This window comes from Littorina saxatilis, linkage group LG6 (assembly GCF_037325665.1).
Source record: "Littorina saxatilis isolate snail1 linkage group LG6, US_GU_Lsax_2.0, whole genome shotgun sequence".
NCBI lineage: Eukaryota > Metazoa > Mollusca > Gastropoda > Littorinimorpha > Littorinidae > Littorina > Littorina saxatilis.
Genome location: NC_090250.1, coordinates 28801331 through 28825756, shown reverse-complemented (window position 1 = coordinate 28825756; position 24426 = coordinate 28801331). Strand labels below are relative to the sequence as shown.

Genomic DNA, 24426 nt, shown 5'->3' with positions numbered 1-24426 from the left:
TTTTATTTCTCACCTGCTCTTCCTGAAGAAGCCCCCAAAGATAAAAAGTTGACAGCTGTGTTGTTGGCTCACGTAAGTGTAGCATATGCGATGCTAAACTTTGTCTGTCTGTGCGTGCGTGCGAGTGTATGTGATAGAAACTTTAACATTTGACTGAACACCGAAATACTAATTTCACCTGGTTATTATCTAAGCAACATCTTCAGAGTATTGAAGCAATGATCAACATTTTGTCGGCATGTGTGTAGTTAAAGTGTATATCCAAAGAAAACGGGTGGTGGTGGGGGGGTTTCGGGGGGTAAAAGCAGGCGACTGGTTTGTGTCGTGTGTGGTATGTAGACCAGGTCAGGGGTCAAGATCAGGTCAGGTTGCGTGAAGGATTGTGGTATAGATTCAATTTTCAGTTCTCACCTCTGTTTTTGCTTTGTTAAGGAAGAATCTCTTGTCTTTAACAACCAAACAAGAACAGTGGTGCGCCTGCTTCTTCTGAGATGATGAATACTTGCAATTGCTTCACAGTTTCAAAGGCTAATTGCTGGCATGCAGAAGTATGCTACAGTTAACAGGGTTCAAATATTCCAGAGACAGCAGCTACTGAAAAAAATCTTATACATGATTCTGCCGGCTAATCTATAAAAAATAAAATTAAAATAAAAAAAATTAAAAAAGTCTGTCATGATAATTAAAAACGGCGTATGGCTGCCTGAATGGCGAGGTAAAAACGACCATACACGTAAAAACCCACTTGTGCGACCATACACGTAAAAACCCACTCGTGCAAAAAACATGAGTGAACATGGGAGTTTCAGCTCATGAATGAAGAAGAAGATATGATAATACTGTACACTTCTATTTTTTCCATTCTGTTGGTACATTTTTTTTTTCTCAAACAAATTTTCTTCTTGGTTACGTTTCATATTCTTGGGTAAAGTGTTTGCTCAACTCATTTATGTGTGTGTGTGTGTGTGTTAAGCGTGTTTGTATATATATCTCTCTTTCAAAAATAAACAAGCAAGCAAAATGGTTTGAACTAGCAGCATCCATAAGTTAAGACAGCACACGGAAAAGTTAAACACTGTTCATGTGCTTTGTCTATCCATTTTCTGTCGAACAAAGGGCCAAGGAAAAATACTGTTTATTTGTCACATAAATATGACTTTCATTGTACCTTGCTGAGCGAGAATCTCTTAAGTAATACTCTCTTTTGTCATTTGTTGTTCTCTACTGACTAGTTGCAATGCTGAATTTTCTTCCAGAATCTCCAAGTAATACTCTCTTGTCATTTGTTGTTTCCTACTGAATATAATATGTACATTTAATTGCAATGCTGAATTTTCTTTTCAAAACCACAGCTTGAAAACTCCAGACATTTTTGTAATTATGACATTGAGTTTATTTTTGAATAAATATACATGTAAATAATGTTCCCCATACTGATGTGGCATAAACACAGACAGCTCACTTTTCTTGTTTTTCCCCCCAATTCAACTGGATTTATATAATGTTCACTTATAAATGCATATAATTAATGCAAGTTGCAGATACATGGCTAAAATAAATATCAGATCAGGTATGTGCATGGTAAAGTTCAGTATATCAACAATAGTTAAAACAAGAGGCGAAGCCTTCAAGGCTCACGTAAGAAATCGACAAACAGTAACACAAACTCAATCACTCCGTCACACACACACACACAGTACACACACACACACACACACACACACACACACACACCACACACACAGAAAGAGCATAGGTGAAACTGTGCAAGAAAGCGAGACACTAGATCTAGATCTGTCTGTCTGCATGTAGCCTACTTACATGGACACGACTGCCAAATAGTCTCGGCCCGCTCAAAATAACAATCACCGAGACTTTCAGTAATTCCATCGCGTGACGTCTAACCCTCGTACGTCATAATGTGACGTCAATGTAATATGACGTCTTCAAATGTTAAAGTTTCTACCACAGACATACATACATACATACATACATACATACGCACGCACGCATAGACAGACAAAAGTTAGCATCGCATAGGCTACACTTCGTGAGCCAAAAATTAAATTAAAAGCGTTGACAGTTTTTTTTTTAAAGAAGCATACACTTGAGTAGTTGCATGATTCTTAAACAGTGGAACCCCCCTTTTAAGACCTCCGAAAATCTGAGAAAATCTGTCTGAAAAGGAGGGAGATTTATAATGGGGGTAATTTTATAGAGGTTTATAAACAAAAAGTCTGAGAAAATAAGGTCTTAAAAAGGAGGGAGTCTTGAATTGGGGGGTCTTAAAAGGGGGGGTTCCACTGTGCGACACAAGTCCTCACAAAGTCCTTCTGAGTCATGATTACATAGAAATCAACTTTCTCCCTCTCTTGCTCTCTCCCATTTACTGCAGCTTAAAACAAAAACAATCACTGTAGTACTCAAAACAGAAACAAAATGAGAATGTTTTGTACAAAATTAATAATGACCAGGCATGCTTCCCGAAAGTGGAATCACACCCACCCACACAAACACATTCTGACACTTCAAGTGTTATTATGCCCATGATAATAATTCATAAGACTGTAACTGCACATCTTATGTATAATTTAACTATTATTATCAGAGTCTGACGTGAGAATCAAGGCACAGAACATTTCAAGCAGCAACAGTAATTTCACCAAAACATTCCAATAAAAATCTGTAATATTTCCACACATACAAGCATGCACACACTAAAATATATTTGTCTGACTGAACATGTAGACAATCACCGAAACATGGTACATACAGTCATAAATTCACACTTGTCACAAAAATTATGCCAAAAAATAACTGCAACCACCGCCATAACTCATGTATGCACATGCATTCACACACACATAAAGGACAAAATCATTTGGACGCACACACATACAGAGATAGTTACATACCATTTTTTTTATCAAGCATCTTACAAACTTCAGTTGCCCTGTATTTAAAAAAACACACCATTGTGTGAGTCTAAAAGCAATATACACATCAAGCCAATTCAAAGCTCTGCCCAGCAAAGTAACATAGAAAGAGATCCACTCAAACAGCGCATACTCTTTGGAAGACATTTTTCTCTATTTCCACACAACACCTAGAGAAGACGCAAGTAATTCTTAGGTGTTATTCATGTCTGCCGAATCTGTCTGCAAACTGAGATCCGTATTTTTTCGTCATCTCGTATGCGAGAAACAAGGCCCCTGTGGCAGGAAATGTTCTCACAATGGTAGGTCCCAGTCCTTTGTATAATACCCTGATTCCTGTATAGATAATGCAAACATGTCAGTGTGGCATGTCATTTCTCATTTCTCTCATTACTTTATTGTCCCATCGCTGGGAAATTCGGGTCGCTTCCTCCCAGTGGAAAGCTAGCAGCAACGGAGTCGCGCTACCCAGGTGTCTGCGTGTTTAGGTGTATTCAGCCACCTGCACTTATGGCAGAATGACCAAGGTCTTTCATAAAAACATAGTACATTGTACTCTTTTGGTATGTCATACTCCCCCAAAAGTGGTGTATGGCTGCCTAAATGGCGGGGTAAAAACTCACTTGTGCAAAAAACATGAGTGTATACTGACAGGGAGTTTCAGCTTATGAATGCAGAAGAAGAAGTATGTCATACTGACTTGTCAATTTCGTGTGCACACAACTTAAATTTTAACAAAATGAGTGAATATGTTGGGTGGAAAGAAATAATTACCAGTGAATCCAAACCGGGAAAAAACAATAGCAACTTTTATGTAATATTTTAATGGAGAATAAAGTGTTGTTATTATTGTTATTGTTATTGTCTCTTGTAAAGGGGTACCTCAGATGTTTTTCACCAGCCTTGACCGCTCAGTACCATTTCAAGTGACAATAAATGAATAACTCTTACCTTCAGTCTTGAAGATCTTGGTGATGGTAGCGATAAATGTCGGTGTCTTTTGACCCTCCACAGCTTGTATCTGAATGCGAGACTTGCAGACGTCAGCGGGGAAAATGGCCGTCCACAGGGCTACCCCTCCGATTCCTCCGCAAACTATTGTCCGCAATGCACCTGAATGTCACGAAGCATGTTCAGGATCTTTACGGAATGACCTTAATGAGCGTTCATTTCAAGATCAAACAACGCAGGGAGACAATCCCTTACGTAGAATGCAAACAGCTAGAGTAGTTTGTTTTCATTTTTGTCATAATGGGAGTACTGATGCATTAATTTCACATTCCAAATAAATTCTGTATTTCGCGATTTTGTTGTATATTAGGACAAATAATTTCAAAGAGTTGGGTTGGGCAGTGGAAATTTGTGAACATAGAGTCCTCTACATGCACGACCACATCACCCCTGTTCTTCAAACCCTACACTGGCTGCCTGTTCAACAGAGGATTCAGTTCAAGATCTCCACACTCTGCCTTAGAAACTTTGATCTATCGTCCCCTAGCTATCTTTCTGACCTTCTTGATGTCTACTCCCCCTCTCGCTCCCTAAGATCCTCCGCAGACACCCGCCTTTTTAGGATACCACCAGCACGCACCAAAACATATGGCCAGCGCACCTTCTCTTACCAGGCCCCATCCATCTGGAACCAACTCCAGCACTCACTCAGGCACTCCACGTCTATGCAATCATTCAAAACCTCACTCAAAACACACCTCTTCCCTCGATCACTAGTCTGTTACTGACCACCCATCCCCCTCTCCTGCTGGTCCTTAATCTGTCTCCTTCTCTCTCCTTCTTCTTCCCTTTCCAGCTCTATTCTTCTTCTCTCAACTAACTTTATGTATCCAATAATTTATTTATTTATTTATTTATGACTGTTTTTCCGTCTTCAGAATGCATGTGCCTGTAGTTGGTATGAGTGAGTGCGTCGCGTTCTCGCTGTGCGTCTGTCTGCGAGTGTATGAGTCCGAGTGTCTTGGTCCTTGTCGATTTGTGTTTCGTATAATGTTCACTATGTACTGTATATTTTGTAAGCGCCTAGGGCTATATTTAGATTAGGCGCACAAATGTTCATAATAATAATAATAATAATAAAACATCAAAATTTCACTCTTTTTACACGGCTTTCACTGTAGCTTGCTTTTCAACCATTTGTGAAGGAAATCATGAATAACACTGTAACAGGCAAAGTTTGACAGTGATATCCTCCACGCTTTTAGAGCGCTAACCAGAGATATAGCGTGACATAGCAAAGTGTGTTGCACGCACTGTGAATTCAGCTCACTGACCGGGAATAGTTGACGTAAATCACAACTAGGGTATTGTTACACTTTACCACTGTCCTTGGACATTGAGGGGTTGTGCAAGTAATCGGCCGGGAGGAAGGAAGCCCGGATAGATGCGACAGTAAAGCAGGTAAATGGAATAAGCATTCGAATATCGCTAGAATGTTTATCGCATAAGTTGAATCGACTAACACGGTAAACTGTAAACATAGCAGACAGATATCTAAGACAAGATGTCCGCTATTTATGTTGTGCAGTGCGTTGTATAACCGGTCTGAGAGGGAGATAGCGGCCAGATGACAAGTGTGAAGGATCTGAGAAGCCGCCGAAGTATAATAACTCTAGACCAGCATAGCAGAAATTCGACGGGATTTCGCGAAGTTATTGCAAGGTTATGGTTGTCCGTATAGTTGGACCATAGAGGTCACAGGACGAAAAGAACTGAGTAGACCGAGGTCGCCAGTGGAAGGAATTAGTAATCAGATACATTTCCTAGTGAGCGGCCATAGACGCTGTGTAATTCTGTGTATGAACAGAGTTAAAATATGTCTATAAGATCTTAATTACATAAGATATAATGAGTGTTTAGGAGGTAGAGCAGACGGTGATTTGAGTCTGCCGGCATATGAACTGTAACTGTTTTTCTGACTACACACGAGCCGTGATTCGATACCAGTAAAGTAGATATCGTGTGCCTGTGAGTTCACGGACTGTTTGTGTATTTTTCTAGATAAGTGAAGGTGTGAAATTGTGCACGAGATTATAATCTCGAGTTGGTTTTGCATCCAAACCTGTGAGTACCCAATTTTGTTTGAATACCTAACATTTATGTTCATGATTGTGTGTATTTGTGTGTATGTTTATCATAACTGTATAATACAGTGGAGGGAACCTACATTGGGAGTTGTGTTTGTTCCTGTATGATAGCGTACTAACGCATTAGCATTCATTCACACCATTGTCATATCCTCAACTGAGCTAGCCCTGTTTGCTATGAAAAGCACACATCCTGCATATATATCTGGTATAATGATTATTTTGCTCTTTGAAAATGTATTGCAGAAAAAGATCGCAAGGGCTTGAAGGTGATATTCAACAGCTTGGCCTCATTTGTACACACGCAATCACTGTGTTCCCATACCTCATTAGTCATTTAATTAAAAGAAACACTTAAAAACAAAATTACAACAACAACAAAACAGGAAAGGTTTGTTAATGGAACATGTCATTTTGGACAGTCAATCTTCATGCCAGCTGAGGTCGAATTCAATGCCTTCTTTTATTTATCTCATAATTATTCGAAGGCCTGTCCACTATAAAGACTATTAGGTTGATGTACCCGCGAATGATTTTGTATTGTCAAAAATGTAACGTTCCAAAACCTAACCTTTCTTGTTTCTTTTACTCTTATCTGTTTAGGATTTCTGAAAAACAAACCTATTTCATCTTTCTTTTTGCCAGGGGGAGTAAGCAGCACTCTGCTGATCTCGTAGCCGCCAAAGAAGAAGAAATAGCCTGGCATCTCTCGCATGAAGGTACTGGTTAGACCTTTGTACAGACCCCGGATTCCTTCATTGCGCAGTATATCCCTTGTTAAGCTGAATGGACCACTGCAACATAGGAATACAAAATGCTGAACAGCCTCTTGTGTCTCCCCTGCAAACCCCAGCCCCACTCTATAATTCTCTCTTAGTCTCACACACACACACAGACACACACCCGCACATTATGCGAAGAAGCCCTAGAAGCCCTGAAGATATGCATCCAAACAGATTTGGGATGCACCCCCCACCCCCACCCCCAACCAGGTTTATCTTCTTTCTTTCTTTTTTTTATTTATAAGATATTAAACTACTTTGCAAGCAATGCTGAACATTTGATAAGCAGATTTTGCTCTACTGTATTTATAAGCAGATTTTGAAGTTGAAGAACAGACACATAACATGACGTACATTCGCTCCACACTTCCCTCCAGTTGTCCCTTGGTGGCCATCTCGCGCATGGCCTGCAGCCGACACTTGACCAGCTCCGTGGGGCACAGCGTGAACGAGGAAAAGAACGCCGCCAAGCCGCCTGATATTGCGTTTTGTAGCGGGTTCAAGTCTTCTACTGATGAAGTAGCTGTTCATAACCAAAGAGAGGAAATGTTCTTGTGAGGACTGAGAAACAAAACTAACAAGAAGGGCAAAGCCCATACGACTCACATGCTTTACACATTTTTCCTAACAAAATACGTGTGACCTTGACCCAAGGTCAAGGTCATCCAAGGTCATGCAACACAAAGCTGTTAATTCAAGACATAGGAAGTACAATGGTGCTTATTGGCTCTTTCTACCATGAGATATGGTCACTTTTAGTGGTTCACTACCTTATTTTGGTCACATTTCATAAGGGTCAAAATGACCTTGACCTTGATCATATGTGACCAAATGTGTCTCATGATGAAAGCATAACATGTGCCCCACATAATTTTTAAGTTTGAAACAGTTATCTTCTATAGTTCAGGGTCAAGGTCACTTCAAAATATGTATACAATCCAACTTTGAAGAGCTCCTGTGACCTTGACCTTGAAGCAAGGTAAACCAAACTGGTATCAAAAGATGGGGCTTACTTTGCCCAATATATCATATATAGGTGAGGTATTCAATCTCAAAAACTTCAGAGAAAATGGGAAAAATGTGAAAAATAGCTGTTTTTTAGGCAACATTTATGGCCCCTGCGACCTTGACCTTGAAGCAAGGTCAAGATGCTATGTATATTTTTTGGGGCCTTGTCATCATACACCATCTTGCCAAATTTGGTACTGATAGACTGAATAGTGTCCAAGAAATATCCAACGTTAAAGTTTTCCGGACGGACGGACGGACGGACGGACGTCCGGACGGACGGACGACTCGGGTGAGTACATAGACTCACTTTTGCTTCGCATGTGAGTCAATAAAAAAGCATCCAGAAACCAACTAGGCTTTGGCAACAAAAACAACAACCGACTAAACAATAGAACAATCAAGCAATGTAAAAAATAGGGCAGTAAATAGGATGCCATGTATGTTGAAACAGTATCAAACGCCATACAGTTTTTTCATCCTCTACTGAAATGTGTTAGTCAACTTAGTGCTTCAGAGAGAGAAAAGAGACCATAATGATAAAAACGTATGTTGCTTTCCTGACATTTTTAAAACTTTTGTTCTTGCTATTTCTGCTGCAGTTGTCCATGTTACCATTAAAACAGATTCAGCAACGAACTAAGAAAAGAAAAAAAACTAACATATATATATAAATGATCAGGAAATAAACACCCAGAGAAATATATTCCTCAACATGCAGCAAAGCCACTAAATCAGCAAAGAACATGAACATCTTCTGAAAACAGACTAAATCTTTGGCAAACAGCTGGCCTATCCACTCCCCCTTTAGTGAGTCCCCATCCCCCCTCCCTCCCCCCCCCCCCCCCCCCCAATAAAAAAATAAAAATCGCTCAATAATTTTCAATAGCTCACTTACCTGTTGCATTAGCGACAACTTTCTGGCACATGCCATAGAAGCAAAACAAGACGGCATTCTCAGACACATTAGCAGCAAGCGAAGGTATCGTTCCAGCATACAGTCCCCTTGCGATGCCATCTTGACGGAAAGTCTTTAGAAAGCAGTCTAACGCATTGCCATACAGAGTCGGGAAAGTCTGCAACTTGACCTTAACTGTGTCTAGAGGTTGACCTACATACACTGACACAACACCACCTGAAACAAGTCAAATGTACAGGTAATCAAACTCAGACAATTGATATACCTGATCAAGTGAGACACATTTTATTTTGAATAAACATGAGTGTTACAGTGTCAGGCTGCAAAATTATTGTGACAAACTATAATCATACATTCAATTCAATTACTTTGATGCTTTCAAATAAATCAGTCATTATATACCAGTCACACCCATAAGTACTGTTTTCCTATTAATTGAGTCCACCTGTTGCTCTATCTCTCTGCTATATCAGTATTGGCGTTATAACCGAAAATGAAAAAATACCGGAACAAAAATGGCTGCCGGTATGACCTACCGGTTGATTTTTGAACTACCGTTTTTTTATCACTGGTAAAACAACAAAACCGGTACTCTGAGTTGGACTCTTACTGGTTCCAATGACCAGCCTACCGGTTTTTTCTGGATAGTTTGCATCATACAAGTTTGCGTACCAGTTTGAAAAAATACTAGCGCCATCACTGTAGTATATATATTTAAAACAATTAGACCTCGGCTTGATGATGGTTCCCTATAATACTTGCCTCCCTTGCTGTAGTTACTAGAATTCAGGCATAGGCAAAATCAGTAATCAATATTTATATATCTGTCCTACTGGTGCCCATGTGATGTATGTGTACTTAGTCAGTTAGTGTGTGTGAAATGTGCGTGGATTACACCAAAACACACACACACACACACACAAATGCATGTGTACTAACTATCACAACATGAAAGAAATAACTATAACAAAACAAACAACAAATACAAAATAACTCACCAATAGTGCCCCCTGTAAAATCGATGAGTGCGTCAACAGCAGTCGAGCGTGACTTCTTCCGAATCCCCATCTCTTGCTCCAGTAGCTCCATGTTTGGCTCCATGATGAATGTTTTTAATTAGAACTCTGCCAACCTCTTACCTGTAACACCTCTTCTCACACCTGCTCAGTTTAAATCTTGATGCAAATTTTCAAGACAGCAATGTTCTGTCTCACTGTTTGTAGCTGTGATAAATTGTATTATTTATTTACAGTCTTGCTCTTTCTGATAATAAACAAGATTTTTTTTGGGTTAGAAACTTTCCAGTGTTCTGATTTCCTGCAATAAAAGTAAAAGTAGCTCATCAACATTGATCAATCTTCTCATTCTTCCCCGCAAAACATTAATTAGTTGATCATTCCGCTTGCTGTCTGACCATTAAAACAGTGAATCAAAATGACAACCTCTCTCTATCTATCCCTCTCTCAGAACACACACAAACACACACACACGCGCGCATGCATGCACACACACACACACACACATAAAAAATAGACACACACTCTCACTCACACACACACACACACAAACACATGCGCGCACGAGTTCGCGCGCGCACACACGAATAAACAGAAGAATTTTAACCACAAAGCAATCGCCTGTCCACGCATTGCATTCAGCACGAAAAGCGATCACGATGATTCAAGTACAAGACTGGTGCTTGTTTATTCGGGGGAGCGCAGATTTCATTAGCCTGGCCGGGTGCCTAGTTCTCACTCACAGTCACACAAAATGATCATAATTAAACCTGATCACACTTGAAAGCCTCACATCAATCCTCCTTTGAACCAAGCATTGTGCACGTAGCAATGTTCACTGTGTATGAGCAGAAAGTTTCGATCGTTAATCCAGTCTGCGATCACCGTAAACGCGTGTTGTTTCGTCAGCTTCTTTGCAGACGTCCTTGACAAAAGCCACACATGCCACCGGAAGTACACACCTTCGTTATCGATGATTGTGATTGGTCAGCGAGCCTTCAAGGTGAAGGACTTCACAGGCGCTTGATACATCTAATTTGTTTGTTTGTTGAACAAACTGTAAATAAGTCCAGAAATTTTGCAAACTGCTGCTAGAGGGTCTTCATTTTTGAATGTATCAATGCAGAAAATCATTTTTTACCTTTGTATCTTGCACCACCTTCCTCCCTCTCTAAGAAAAAATCATAATGATATATTAATCCTACTGAATATTTCTTTCTTTCTTTTTAATCATTCAATATTGTAAGTCGTTCACCCATTTATATATTTAGTTTTTGCATAGATCATTGGCTGTCTTCCCTTTTATATATTTATTTATGAAGTTATTTATTTGTTATTCTTATAAGATACCTAATGAATGAATGAAGTTAGTCATCAATTCTTCTATTTACTCATTTGCTAATATATTTTATTTCATTTTATCTCTGGAAACAAAGCATGAATGAACTGATTGCAAAAGTCAACTCAAGCAAAACAAGAACTAGACCGGTTTGATGGTGAAAAACAAACTTGACATGTCGTCGTCGACACAGAATTTTGGCGTAAGTTGTTTATTTTACAACTTTTCACGAGAAGGAAAAGAATGATTATTGTAAAAAGGAAATTCTGATTATATAAGTTCTTGGTACGGGTAGAAAAACAAAAGGCTGCTTAAACAGGCAGTGTCAATCATATCCGTGAACATACTTATTATTAAGCTTAATTAAGGAAATTATGACGTACGCTATTTCCTTTCCAACTGAAATGGAGATACACCAGTTTCGTTCGCGTTTTCCCACCTTCAGACTTCATTTTGGCTAACACACACCTTTTTAAAAGGGATTGTTGAGTAAGGAAGCTGCATTAGGCTTAATGCTGATGCTTCAACATTTTTTGGAATGCCAGTCTTTAATTTAGCTCACAGCAAATGCTGCTGGAATTGTGCACACACACACACACACACACACACACATGAACACACACACACATACATACAAACACATACATACAAACACATACAAAACACACACACACACACACACACATACATACAAACCCATACAAAACACACACACGTTCACATCCTCAGTTCTGCCTTTTTACATTTAGTCAAGTTTTGACTAAATGTTTTAACATAGAGGGGGAATCGAGACGAGGGTCGTGGTGTATGTGTGTGTGTGTGTGTGTGTGTGTGCGTGTGTGTGTGTAGAGCGATTCAGAGTAACCTACTGGACCGATCTTTATGAAATTTGACATGAAAGTTCCTGGGTATTTTGTTTGTTTGTTTGTTCGTTCATGGGCTGAAACTCCCACGGCTTTTACGTGTATGACCGTTTTTACCCCGCCATTTAGGCAGCCATACGCCGCTTTCGGAGGAAGCATGCTGGGTATTTTCGTGTTTCTATAACCCACCGAACTCTGACATGGATTACAGGATCTTTTTCGTGCGCACTTGGTCTTGTGCTTGCGTGTACACACGGGGGTGTTCGGACACCGAGGAGAGTCTGCACACAAAGTTGACTCTGAGAAATAAATATCTCGCCGAACGTGGGGACGAACTCACGCTGACAGCGGCCAACTGGATACAAATCCAGCGCGCTACCGACTGAGCTACATCCCCGCCCAGTTCCTAGGTATGATGCGACACAGGAGTCTTGGCATATTTTTGAGCAAAAAATGTTTTAAATGTGCATGGCAGGTTGAGAATTGATCTTGTTTGTGTATGTGTGTGTTGGGGGAGGGGGGAGTTGTGGCGGGTGGCATTGAAACATACATACCAGTATTATTATTGCAAGTTGACTGATTAAGAGAGAGAGAGAGAGAGAGAGAGAGAGAGAGAGAGAGAGAGAGAGAGAGAGAGAGAGAGAGAGAGAGAGAGAGAGAGGTTTAACTTGATATGTTTGGGAAAAAAAATGTACAAGTAGGTTTTTAGAAATGTGCATTTGCACATGACATGCATACATGCTGTTTCAACATGTATGTGTGTGTGTGTGTGTGTGTGTGTGTGTGTGTGTGTGTGTGTGTGTGTGTGTGTGTGTGTGTGTGTGTGATTGGTGGAAGGGATATGTTTGTGAGTGCATGTGTGTGTATGTGTGTGTGTGTTGCTAGAGGAGAAGTTATAGTCACTCTCACATAATCAAGAGTTGAAGTTGTTGGTTACGTTGAATCTCATATTATTAGGCATTTTCTCCTAAACTAAGGCATGTGTATATGGGTACATGCATGTGTGCAAGTGAGTTAGGTCGGCCTAAGTGTGTGTGTGTGTGTGTGTGTGTGTGTGTGTGTGTGTGTGTGTGTGTGTGTGTGTGTGTGTGTGTTTGTCTGTGTTTGTCTGTGCATGTGTGCCTGTGTATTCAAGAGAGAGAAAGAGAGAGACAGAGACAGAGACAGAGAGATAGACAGACAGACAGGGATCATTCTCATCATTATTCAAGACAAAACTTCATCTATGTGTGGTGACAAAAGATTTACTTTGTGCATTACGTTTGTGCAGAAACAACACATTAACAACACTTCGTCTCAAAGAAAACAGTGAATTTGTGCATGATCAAAAACATATAGCTTCATAAAACTTTTGTCACCACAAAAAGTTACTCTTGGTCTATAGTGATACAATGTTACAATGTAACATCGCACTGACACACACACACACACACACACCATGCACACACACACACACACACACACACACACACACACACACACACACACACACACACACACACTTAGGCCGACCTAACACACTTGCACACATGCATTGCCATGTACCCATATACACATGCCTTAGTTGAGGAGAAAATGCCGAATAGCATGAGATTCAACGTAACCAACAACTTCAACTCTTGATTATGTGAGAGTGACTATAACTTCTCCTCTAGCAACACACACACACACACACACACACACACACACACACACACACACACACACACACACACACACACATATCCCTTCCACCAATCACCAAATAGCCTAATTTCTGCAATCTACAGTTAATGATTACTGAGATCTGATTACAATCAATACTCATAAAATATGGGAAACATAACAACAATAATTAGAATAATTGCCAAGCTGTTAATTTAGTTCAAAACACAATGCTTTCCTTCAAAATGTCAACAACATCACCCACCAATGTTTGACTACACATCACAGCATGGAAAGTGTTATTTTTGTCATTTGGTCAAAGTGAAAGGTTTTATTGCAAGCTTTAATTGATATACATGTAATTAAAAATTAACCTCCTCAGTGCAGCGTTCAAAAATCGGCATTCTGGACATTCATTAAGTATACAAAAGGACCAAAAATGTCCAAATAAAATACACCTATCTTACAAGGTGTCAGTTTGATTTTGCTTCAGATTAAATGCCCAATCTAGGAGGTTTGGCATCCTAGCACACTTTGTTTTCTTTGGTTCACCAAAATTTCACAATCTTTGCATCAGTAGGCAAAACACTCTGCCAAAAACCTCATAACCACACGTGCAGCAATGAAGCCAATCACATTTTGCCATACAAAGAATTAGTAAGATGACAAAACCTAGAGACCAAAATGCATTGCTAAAAATGACACCGTCTCCAAGAAAATGCCCTTTACAAATAGCACAAAAATATGACCCATTTCTGTGTCAATTTCTACTGAATCATGAAGTTGTATAGATGTCATTCAATTAAAATCAAAAGCCCTGATAGTAATACACATTAGTACAAATCAAATGCCATGAAATAATTATTATGAGTTATCTATCTATATATATATATATGACTAGTGTCTGTCTGTCTGTCTGTTCGTGATGCACGGCCAAAGTTCTCGGTGGATCTTTTTCAAATTTGGACACCGTATTCAGCTACACCCCGGACACAACCTCATCGATGAGATATTTCAACACGTGCTCTCAGTGCGCAGCGCTGTGCGCGCTGAACCGATTTTGGTTTTTTTGGTCGGGATCCACTACCAGTAACTCTTCCTTATCTTCTCCAGTGTTTTCAGCCGCGATTATCTCCCTTCCTCCGTGTGGCGTCAATTCATATTCCCGTTACTACGTTACTATTTTTAGAAGGTCACTGCACGTTACTATTTTTAGAAGGTCTCCAGTGTTTTGCGCGTTTATCTCCTTTCCTTCGTGCGCCGGCAAAGCCGGCGTACACCCGGCAAAGCCGGGCACACTATTTCACTGCTGCGGCGAGTTATGCTATGTCAGCGGCAGGCAGCTTGGAGCAAGCAGGCCATAAATAGCCTACCCTGCGCTGGCGGTGACCTCTTTAGTTTCGCGGGGAAATGCCAGCCGCACAAAGCCCTTGTTCATTGTACTCTGGAACTGTACAGCGTGTGGGCCAGTGTGAAAAAATACGTGTTTCTTGGTATGAAATGGACTGGTTTGCGTGACTTGAACGTTGGATTACCGTCATCTTGTGTATATTGTTACTCGGATATTCAGGCTTTGTGTATGTGCAAACTAGAGTTCCGGAAGGGATTCGGTTTGTTTGATTTTGAAGTAATACTGCTATCGAATCTACCGGCAGGTCGTTCTTTGTTGTACTTCCAAGAATCAGAACGTGCGCATTGTATACCATTTTGTAACCACGCTCAATGTTTATACCAACGACCGACTGTGTTTCTGATGTTGCCGTCAGTAAGTACTTAGTCTAAACTGTGTCATAGAGTGAGAATAAGTTTTTTAGGCTGTTTTTGTGTTTGAGTTTGGAGCAGTTTTGTTTCGTTAATCCACGCGCCTAATCAGTGCATGCACCGTTTGGAACAGGCACTCGACTCTAGTGCATTTCATCTGTTCTGTTTTTTGTATTGAAACAAACGTTAAATTGTCGTCGGATCGACGAGTTTTGTTTCCTGTGGTATATATACAAGTTTGTGAGAACAATACGAGTGAAAAACTGTGTTGAAAAACTTTCAAATCGACTTGTGTGCTGCTATTGGATTACCGTAGGAGTGGACGTCAGGTAGGCTTTTTGTTTTCTTCACATGCAGCTAACAATTTGCATGAACATGTATTGAAAGACCGTTTTTTCTTTCTTTTATATTACAGGCATTAATTGCACTATTTTGAATTATATAAACGCAAAACAAATTTCACATGCGCACCATACGCATGCCTATAATATGTTTTTAAATACGACTGTATATACTCTGTTGTTTGTATATATATTTTGTAAAGTGTTGTACATGTATATCAGTGTACTTAGGGATTACCTTTGTCTTTTTTTCCAATATTTTGTGTTCTTTTATTGTGACACATTGATTATGATGTTTTGTTTACTGTGTTGTCTTCTGTCCTCTTATAGATTGTGCCGTGCTTTCGGATGTTGGGTTTCCTGTTTATTTAACTGTAGCATACATGTGTTTTTCAGATCTGTAAGGTGTGGTATAATTATTTACTTGAAGAGCAAACACCTTTTTTAATTCTCTCATTTAGCCTTTTTTCTGTCTTGTAAATTGTGGCATGTTTTGTTTCATACGATTGACATACATGTATTATCCGCCTATGTGTTGTCTGGGGCTAATATCATGTGGCACTTCGAGCGGATTTGGGTGAGCGCGCGCGAGCTATTTTTTTTTCTCCTGTGGTATATTATATATATATACAAGTTTGTGAGACTTGTATAGGAGGGCCGTGAGGTAAGCTTTTTTGTTTTATTCACATGCAGCTAACAATTTTCATGAACATGTATTGCCGTAAGATCTTTTTTCTTTCTTATATGTTACTGACATTATCTACACTATTTTGAATTTTATATCTACACTATTTTGAATTTTATAATTATATAAACGCAAAACAAATTTTACATGCGCACCATCAATGACTTTTACTAGTAGTCCTTGGCATAATATGTATGTAAATACGATATACTCTACTGTTTGTATATATTTCGATATACTCTACTGTTTGTATATATTTCGTAAAGTGTTGTATATATATATGTGTATGTACTTGGGGATTACCTTGGTCTTTATCTTTCATTATTTTGTGTTCTTTTATTGTGGCACATTTAGGATGTTTTGTTTACTGTGTTGTCTTCTGCCGTCTTATATATTGTGCCGTGCTGAAAACACGCATTCTGAACAGTGCAGAAAACGTTCTCAGTTTTTTAGGCTCTGCTATCTCTCTAGAGCGCGCGAGCTACAGATCCTTATCAACACGAGCAGCTGGTAACAGAGCTGAGAGCTGGGCCACGCTAGCTGCAGACAAAGAAAGAGTCGTCTGTCAGGCGCCACTGTGGATACAATGCTGGGGCGGGGTAGGAGGGAAATGGGGAAGGAAAGGGTAAATAGGCGGGAGGAGAGTGGTACTGCCGGTTATTTTTAGCTGGTGCCAGCCTGGAGCAGAGAGTACCTCAAATGGAACACAGTGCGGGTCCCAGGCGCAGCCTGGTATTCGGCTCTACTTCTTCCCGGCGAAGCCGGTACCCGGCAAAGCGGGTAATCATCTAGTATATATATATATATATATATATATATATATATATATATACTAGATGATTACCCGCTTTGCCGGGTAATATATATATATATATATATATATATATACGGCTTGTGTCTGTCTGTGTGTGTGTGTGTGTGTGTGTTCGCGATGCACGGCCAAAGTTCTCGATGGATCTGCTTCAAATTTGGTGAGCATATTCAGGTAGACCCCGGACACAACCTGGTCGATGAGAATTTTCAACACGTGCTCTCAGCGCACAGCGCTGAACCGATTTTGTTTTTTCTGTTCATCTTCCCAGATCCATTCCCAGTAACTCTTCCTTATCTTCTCCAGTGTTTTGCGTTTATCTCCCTTCCTTCGTGTGGCGTCAATCCATATTCCCGTTACTATATTTAGAAGGTCACTGTCCACAACGCTCAATCCATATTCCCGTTACTATTTTTAGGAGGTCACTGTCCACAACGCTTTCATCCCGGCGAAGCCGGGTATTACTCTTCCTTATCTTCTCCAGTGTTTTGCGCGTTTATCTCTCTTCCTTCGTGTGGCGTCAATCGCGTACGGTGCGCCACTCACCCGGCTTTGCCGGGTACCTGGCGAAGCCGGGTATTTGGCTCTACTTCTTCCCGGCGAAGCGGGTATTCATCTAGTTTCTAATATGCTGACTGTTAGCAAATGATAACAGGCATGTCGAGAAAAAAGATATCAAGCATGAGCCTTTCAGGCGAATGCTGATATCGTTTGTGAGACATGACTGATATCATTTGCTAACAGTCCGCATATTAGAAATAACGGTTTTATTACTGTTTAATTCGACCAAAACAAATTTCGAAGCGACCCCGCGAATTAGACAGAACAGCCGCAATGGGAACTTGAGCGCTCCTACCTGATTATGCCTGTCAGTCAAAGAATTCTCGTGACCTGGGTCAGCCAATCAGAGTAATAATACTGCTGACGTGATGAATATTCACAGATCAAATGCGTTTGACACACAACAATCTCACAAGATAAACCATGTTCAACATGCGTTTCGGTTGCTTCGCTTTTTCTTGTTGAATAGAGAGCGACAAATTTCGAACCGACTCAAGATGGATGGGAAATGACGTAAAGATACATTTGACGGAACGCGAGTGACGCAATTTCACTTGATTTTTCGAACTTAGGTAATTTAGATTTCAAGTGAGCGGGTCGGCATTTCACATGGGCGGTACCTTGCTGTTCCCTAAAGCACCCACCGACAAAACTCGCTTATCGGTATTTTTTTTAGATAAAGAGAGTATTATCTGACAGCCTTTGAAGTGTCATTCTGTAGAATAAATCACGCTGATCTTGTTGATTTAAATTTTTACTTTGTTTTGTCAATTTTTAGCTTGATAAACAAAAAGGGTCCCTGCCTGAACGTTATAACATTTAACAGGTCACCTAGAATCCGTCCTGATTGGTCAAAAAGTCATATGGTAATGGGGCACTGAATTGGTAATAAATTGCAATATCATGGTATACTCCCAAAGCACAGAAAATCATATACAAAAATCAAATTTCCAACATAAAAGCTGATCGAACACAAATTCTCAGTCAGCGGGACTCCGGTGCCAGATCGACGGCAAAATGTGTTAAGAGAAGAAAAACAACCTATGATGAGTTGAACGAAGAACTCTTCGAGTGGTTTTCAACAGCTCGATCAAAGAATCTTCCAGTGAATGGCCCATTGCTTCAGATAAGAAACCGATTGCACCTCTCTCTCTGTCTCTCTCTGTCTCTCCTTTTCTTTGAACAAAAACAAAACTTGAGGGCTTCAAAACTTTGAGTTTTAATAATCACTGTGGCAAAAAAGAATCAGTGACTGTTTTTACATTTAGTCAAGTTTTGACTAAATGTTTTAACATGGAGGGGGGAATCGAGACGAGGGTCGTGGTGTATGTGTGTGTGTCTGTCTGTCTGTGTGTGTGTGTAGAGTGATTCAGACTAAACTACTGGACCGATCTTTATGAAATTTGACATGAGAGTTTCTGGGTATGATATCCTCAGACGTTTTTTTCATTTTTTTGATAAATGTCTTTGATGACGTCATATCCGGTTTTTCGTGAAAGTTGAGACGGCACTGTCACGCTCTCATTTTTCAACCAAATTGGTTGAAATTTTGGTCAAGTAATCTCCGATGAAGCCCGGACTTCGGTATTGCATTTCAGCTTGGTGGCTTAAAAATTAATTAATGACTTTGGTCATTAAAAATCTGAAAATTGTAAAAAAAATATTTTTTTAATAAAACGATCCAAATTTACGTTCATCTTATTCTCCATCATTTTCTGATTCTAAAAACATATAAATATGTTATATTTGGATTAAAAACAAGCTCTGAAAATTAAAAATATAAAAATTATGATCAAAATTAAATTTTCGAAATCAATTTAAAAACACTTTCATCTTATTCCTTGTCGGTTCCTGATTCCAAAAACATATAGATATGATATGTTTGGATTGAAAACACGCTCAGAAAGTTAAAACGAAGAGAGGTACAGAAAAGCGTGTTATCCTTCTCAGCGCAACTACTACCCCGCTCTTCTTGTCAATTTCACTGCCTTTGCCATGAGCGGTGGACTGACGATGCTACGAGTATACGGTCTTGCTGCGTTGCATTGCGTTCAGTTTCATTCTGTGAGTTCGACAGCTACTTGACTAAATGTTGTATTTTCGGCTTACGCGACTTGTTTTTTTTATGTTGGCGCATTCATATTCATAAGAAAGGACACCTTGCTACAAAGGACAGTGGCAAGGCTCCCCAAGAGCGTCCTTTGCTCGCAGGTTTTACTGTAGTTATTAATGCCCACAGTTATCTGGTAAAGTGATTTAAGTATGTTCAAAATGTGTTGATAGTAACAGTAATCTATCAACTATGAAATATTTAAATGCAGTTCCTAGTAGATTGCATCTTCTGCCAACAACAGTACAACATCAAAAATAAGTATAACATGACCAGCTATAAAAAGAAAAATCACAACTAATAAATAAAATAATAAAGTGCACTCTTCTCTTGCAAAACAAGTATTGACCACTGTATCCTGTCCAGCAGAAATAATATATTATAATAATAACGGGTATTTATATAGCGCCTTATCCGAAGTTCAAAGCGGGTATGCCGTGTGAGATGGAATTTTTTACACAATATATCACGCATTCACATCGGCCAGTAGATTAACAGCCTATAGGCGCTGCATCCACCTTTCACGGCCTATTATTCCAAGTCACACGGGTATTTTGGTGGACATTTTTATCTACGCCTATACAATTTTGCCAGGAAAGACCCTTTTGTCAATCGTGGGATCTTTAACGTGCATACCCCAATGTAGTGTACACAAAGGGACCTCGGTTTATCGTCTCATCCGAAAGACCAGCACTTGAACCCACCACCTAGGTTAGGAAAGGGGGGAGAAAATTGCTAACGCCCTGACCCAGGGTCGAACTCGCAACCTCTCGCTTCCGAGCGGAAGTGCGTTACCACTCGGCCACCCAGACCACACTATTAACCAAATATCATCAATGAAACATACAAGTTACAGATTTTCATGTCAATGCAAATGCTAGGTAAAACCTGTTCTGCCACAAGAGGAACTACAGACCTTCCTCAAACAACTCTGAGAATGAGAAAGTAGACAAAACAGGCAGATACCAAAGCCTAAAAGGAAGCAGAAACAGAGGGACAAAGTTGCAGTTTCTGCAACCTAAAGTTTCCCACAGTCAGCAAATAGGTCCACCTACGGTAAACAGAAGCAGAAGCAGAGGGAAAAAGTTCAAGAATCTGCAAACTAAAGTTCCCCAGTCAGTAAATAGGTCCAAACTTGAGGTAGTCTTTGAGCCTGTGAGGCAAGGGGAGCAACTCCACTGAGCGACACGCTGTTATTTGCTGCAGAATGACTCTCCGACACTGGCTCATGAGGTTGAGCGAGCGGGGCAGCTGGTACACATTCACCATGGTGTACTCCACCCCCTCCTCGTTATCATCATCATCTCCGTTGGATACACGGTGGTTTAAGATCCTCATGAAACTGCCGCAGCGGGAAAAGACAGGCTCATAGCTGACTTTGCATATGTGGAAGAGGCCCGGCAGCGCTGCAGTCATGTACTTGATGAGCGTCAGGTCGTCCGCGTGGAAGATGTAGATGTCGCAGAAGGAGGTGACGCCAAAGCGATCGTCAGTCAGCTTCTGTAGAATGATCAGCTCGCCGTCTTTACTGTAGAGGAGGTTGAAGCGACTGTTTCCAAACAAAGCCGGGAGGGAAAGTTTCCCACGTTTTACCACCGTGGCTTCCTTTTGCGCAGCGCCTCGTGTCCTCTCCAGACATAGCACTACCAGTTCATGCACTATGCTTTCATCTCGACACTCGTAGTTGGCCACAGCAATGCGCGATGACCCGTAACGTGGGTCGTAGGCGAAGTAGGGTTGTACCTCGCGACTCAGCTTGACTGAACGCAGCAAGTTTGGTGTTGTTCTCTCTTCCGGTAACTTGCAAGCACCTTTCTGTTGAGGCTCTGCTTTCAGATCACGCTCTGAGCTGTTCTCATTGCACAGACTGACATTGGAGTAGCAGTGAAGCGTGTAACAAAACACTTTTGTGGTCGGTGACAGGGAATAAAACATAATGCCCGTCTCAGAGAGGTCGGGCGATATGTGGCAGCTTATGATCGTCATATCTTTACGTGGGGGCCGGATGACTCCTACACACCTTGGCTTCACTTTTTCTGTCAAAACCTTACCGTCACTGGCACTTTTAGTCAGCGTCTCATCTTTCGGCTTCTTACCATCCACGCTAGAACTTGAAAACCTTCTCTTGTTGGAACTCTTCCCATCCCCTCTGTCCTTTTTGCTGCTGAGACGTCGCAGGAGCTTTGGTTTCTCAGACTCTTTCTTGCGGTCACTGTCATTTCCTTCATCTCCCAACTGGATGACAGGAAACGCTAGCTGGCTGATGAAGTCCCTCGCCTCGTGCATGACTAGGAGCAGAAGTTGTCGTCTTTGGGCGGCCGCCACTTCGTTCAGTCTGAATCCCGTTGACAGCAGTGGCTTGATGTCTGGGCAAGTTGAAACGGGAATATGGACGGTGGGAGCTTTATACCTGCACATGGTCAAATAAGTTACCTGTACGTTGTTCCATTTTCACTGACTACATGTGTAACCTGACTGCCTATCAGGTAAGGACATAGAGCTCATTTACGATGACTAGAAATAAGGGGATGTCTGTATTTATGTGTATGTGTGTGTGTGTGTGTGCGTGTCTGAACACGTTTTATTTGTGATGCCAATTATTCCAAAATCTAGCCAGTAAAACCCTCTGATGTCACAGTCATCTGTGAGTGTGTGTGTGTGTGTGTGTGTGTGTGTGTGTGTGTGTGTGTGTGTGTGCGCATATGTGCAAGTGTGTATGTGTGTGTGTTCAAGTGAATGTGTGTGTGAATATAATAACTGAATGTTACTGTAATTAATGTATGGTGTGTATACACAGATAATGTACATTATGTTTATTTGGGCACCAGCAAGGACATAAACTTACATGCTGTGTCAACATTTTCTGTAATTAAAATTACAAATATACCTTTCAATGGCTATAGTGTGGTTGTCTGATTTGAGGGCAGCCTTGACATAACGTAGACACACAGCTTCCCGGTCACAGCTGGCCAGGCCACAGGAGTAGGCATACTTATCCATACCATAGCGAGCTGAAACGGAAACATGAAAATTTATGTTATAAATCTTAGACTCAACTGAAACTATAACAAGTCGCGTAAGGCGAAAATACAACATTTAGTCAAGTAGCTGTCGAACTCACAGAATGAAACGGAACGCAATGCAATTTTTCAGCAAGACCGTATACTCGTAGCATCGTCAGTCCACCGCTCATGGCAAAGGCAGTGAAATTGACAAGAAGAGCGGGGTAGTACTTGCGCTGAGAAGGATAGCACACTTTTCTGTACCTATCTTCGTTTTAACTTTCTGAGCGTGTTTTTAATCCAAACATATCATATCTATATGTTTTTGGAATCAGGAACCGACAAGGAATAAGATGAAGGTGTTTTTAAATTGATTTCGACAATTTAATTTTGATAATAATTTTTATATTTTTAATTTTCAGAGCTTGTTTTTAATCCAAATATAACATATTTATATGTTTTTGTAATCAGAAAATGATGGAGAATAAATCATTTTATAAAAAAAATAATTTTTTTACAATTTTCAGATTTTTAATGACCAAAGTCATTAATTAATTTTTAAGCCACCAAGCTGAAATGCAATACCAAAGTCCGGGCTTCGTCGAAGATTACTTGACCAAAATTTCAACCAATTTGGTTGAAAAATGAGAGCGTGACAGTGCCGCCTCAACTTTCACGAAAAGCCGGATATGACGTCATCAAAGACATTTATCAAAAAAATGAAAAAAACGTTCGGGGATATCAATCCCAGGAACTCTCATGGAAAATTTCATAAAGATCGGTCCAGTAGTTTGGTCTGAATCGCTCTACACACACGCACGCACGCACACACACACACACACACACACACACACATACACCATGTACCACGACCCTCGTTTCGATTCCCCCTCTATGTTAATACAAATTTAGTCAAAACTTGACTAAATGTAAAAAAGTATCCGCTCAAGCACAGGTACAGCAAATGGGTAATAATAGAGCTAAAACAAAAACAATTAAAAAAAAGGCTTTGTGTGTGTGTGTGTTTGCTTGTGTGTGTGTTTGCGTGCATGTGTGTGTTAGTGCGTTTCTATCTGTCTGTGTTTTCAATACAGATTTTGTCTGGTCACAACCGTAACGTACGTACATGCCACGGCATCCCAGGTGTTGATATCTCCACTGTACAGCAGTTCCCATGCGCGACAAGAAGTTGGCAGCACGACGTCATAACGAATTTTGGGAGGCTGCTGTGTGCCACTCCACCAGTTGCCCATTGCTCCTGATTTTATGCAGCCTCACTCTTTAAATAGAAGAACCACGGAAAGTGAAACTTTCTAAATTTTGTGCGCAGGTTGCATGTATTTTACATGTCATCCAGTTGGCACGACCAAAGACACTTTTGCGACGTACAACAACTGTCAATGTTAGAAGAGCCCGACAAAATCACGTCTGCTTTGATCACACACGCGTAGAAAAAAATTGTCAGTCTCACAGAATAAACCAGTCAAGCATGTCAGTAGTTTTTTTTCTGTAAATCATAAAGTAGCGAGGTCAACGGAAGTCAGTCAGCG

General features: G+C 40.4%; 3 protein-coding genes across 4 annotated transcripts in view; 1 reads left to right on the top strand and 2 right to left on the bottom strand.

Moving 5' to 3' along the window:
• Positions 1-432: 432 nt before the first annotated feature.
• Positions 433-10694, bottom strand: LOC138968930 (mitochondrial ornithine transporter 1-like). Of its 2 annotated transcripts, none has more exons than XM_070341607.1 (7): positions 10530-10694; positions 9742-10060; positions 8723-8959; positions 7171-7339; positions 6656-6828; positions 3888-4049; positions 433-3272 (listed from the first exon to the last, which is right to left on the bottom strand). In XM_070341607.1, the coding sequence occupies exons 2-7, from the start codon at positions 9842-9844 to the stop codon at positions 3136-3138; spliced, it is 981 nt and encodes a 326-aa protein (XP_070197708.1). In that variant the 5' UTR covers positions 9845-10060; positions 10530-10694; the 3' UTR covers positions 433-3135. The 2 variants fall into 2 exon arrangements, with proteins under 2 accessions (XP_070197708.1, XP_070197707.1); XM_070341606.1 differs by having other exon boundaries at positions 10553-10694.
• The window catches only part of LOC138968931 (uncharacterized), a 111256-nt gene continuing 94167 nt past the window's right edge, over positions 7338-24426 (top strand). The window contains exon 1 of the mRNA XM_070341608.1: positions 7338-7971. The gene's annotated coding sequence lies outside the window, so the exon portion shown is untranslated. The remainder of the gene's footprint in view (positions 7972-24426) is intronic.
• LOC138968925 (uncharacterized) lies at positions 17258-24393 on the bottom strand. The gene is made up of 3 exons (XM_070341600.1): positions 24003-24393; positions 22762-22885; positions 17258-22284 (listed from the first exon to the last, which is right to left on the bottom strand). Exons 1-3 carry the CDS (start codon positions 24127-24129, stop codon positions 20991-20993), a joined length of 1545 nt encoding a protein of 514 aa, XP_070197701.1. The 5' UTR covers positions 24130-24393; the 3' UTR covers positions 17258-20990.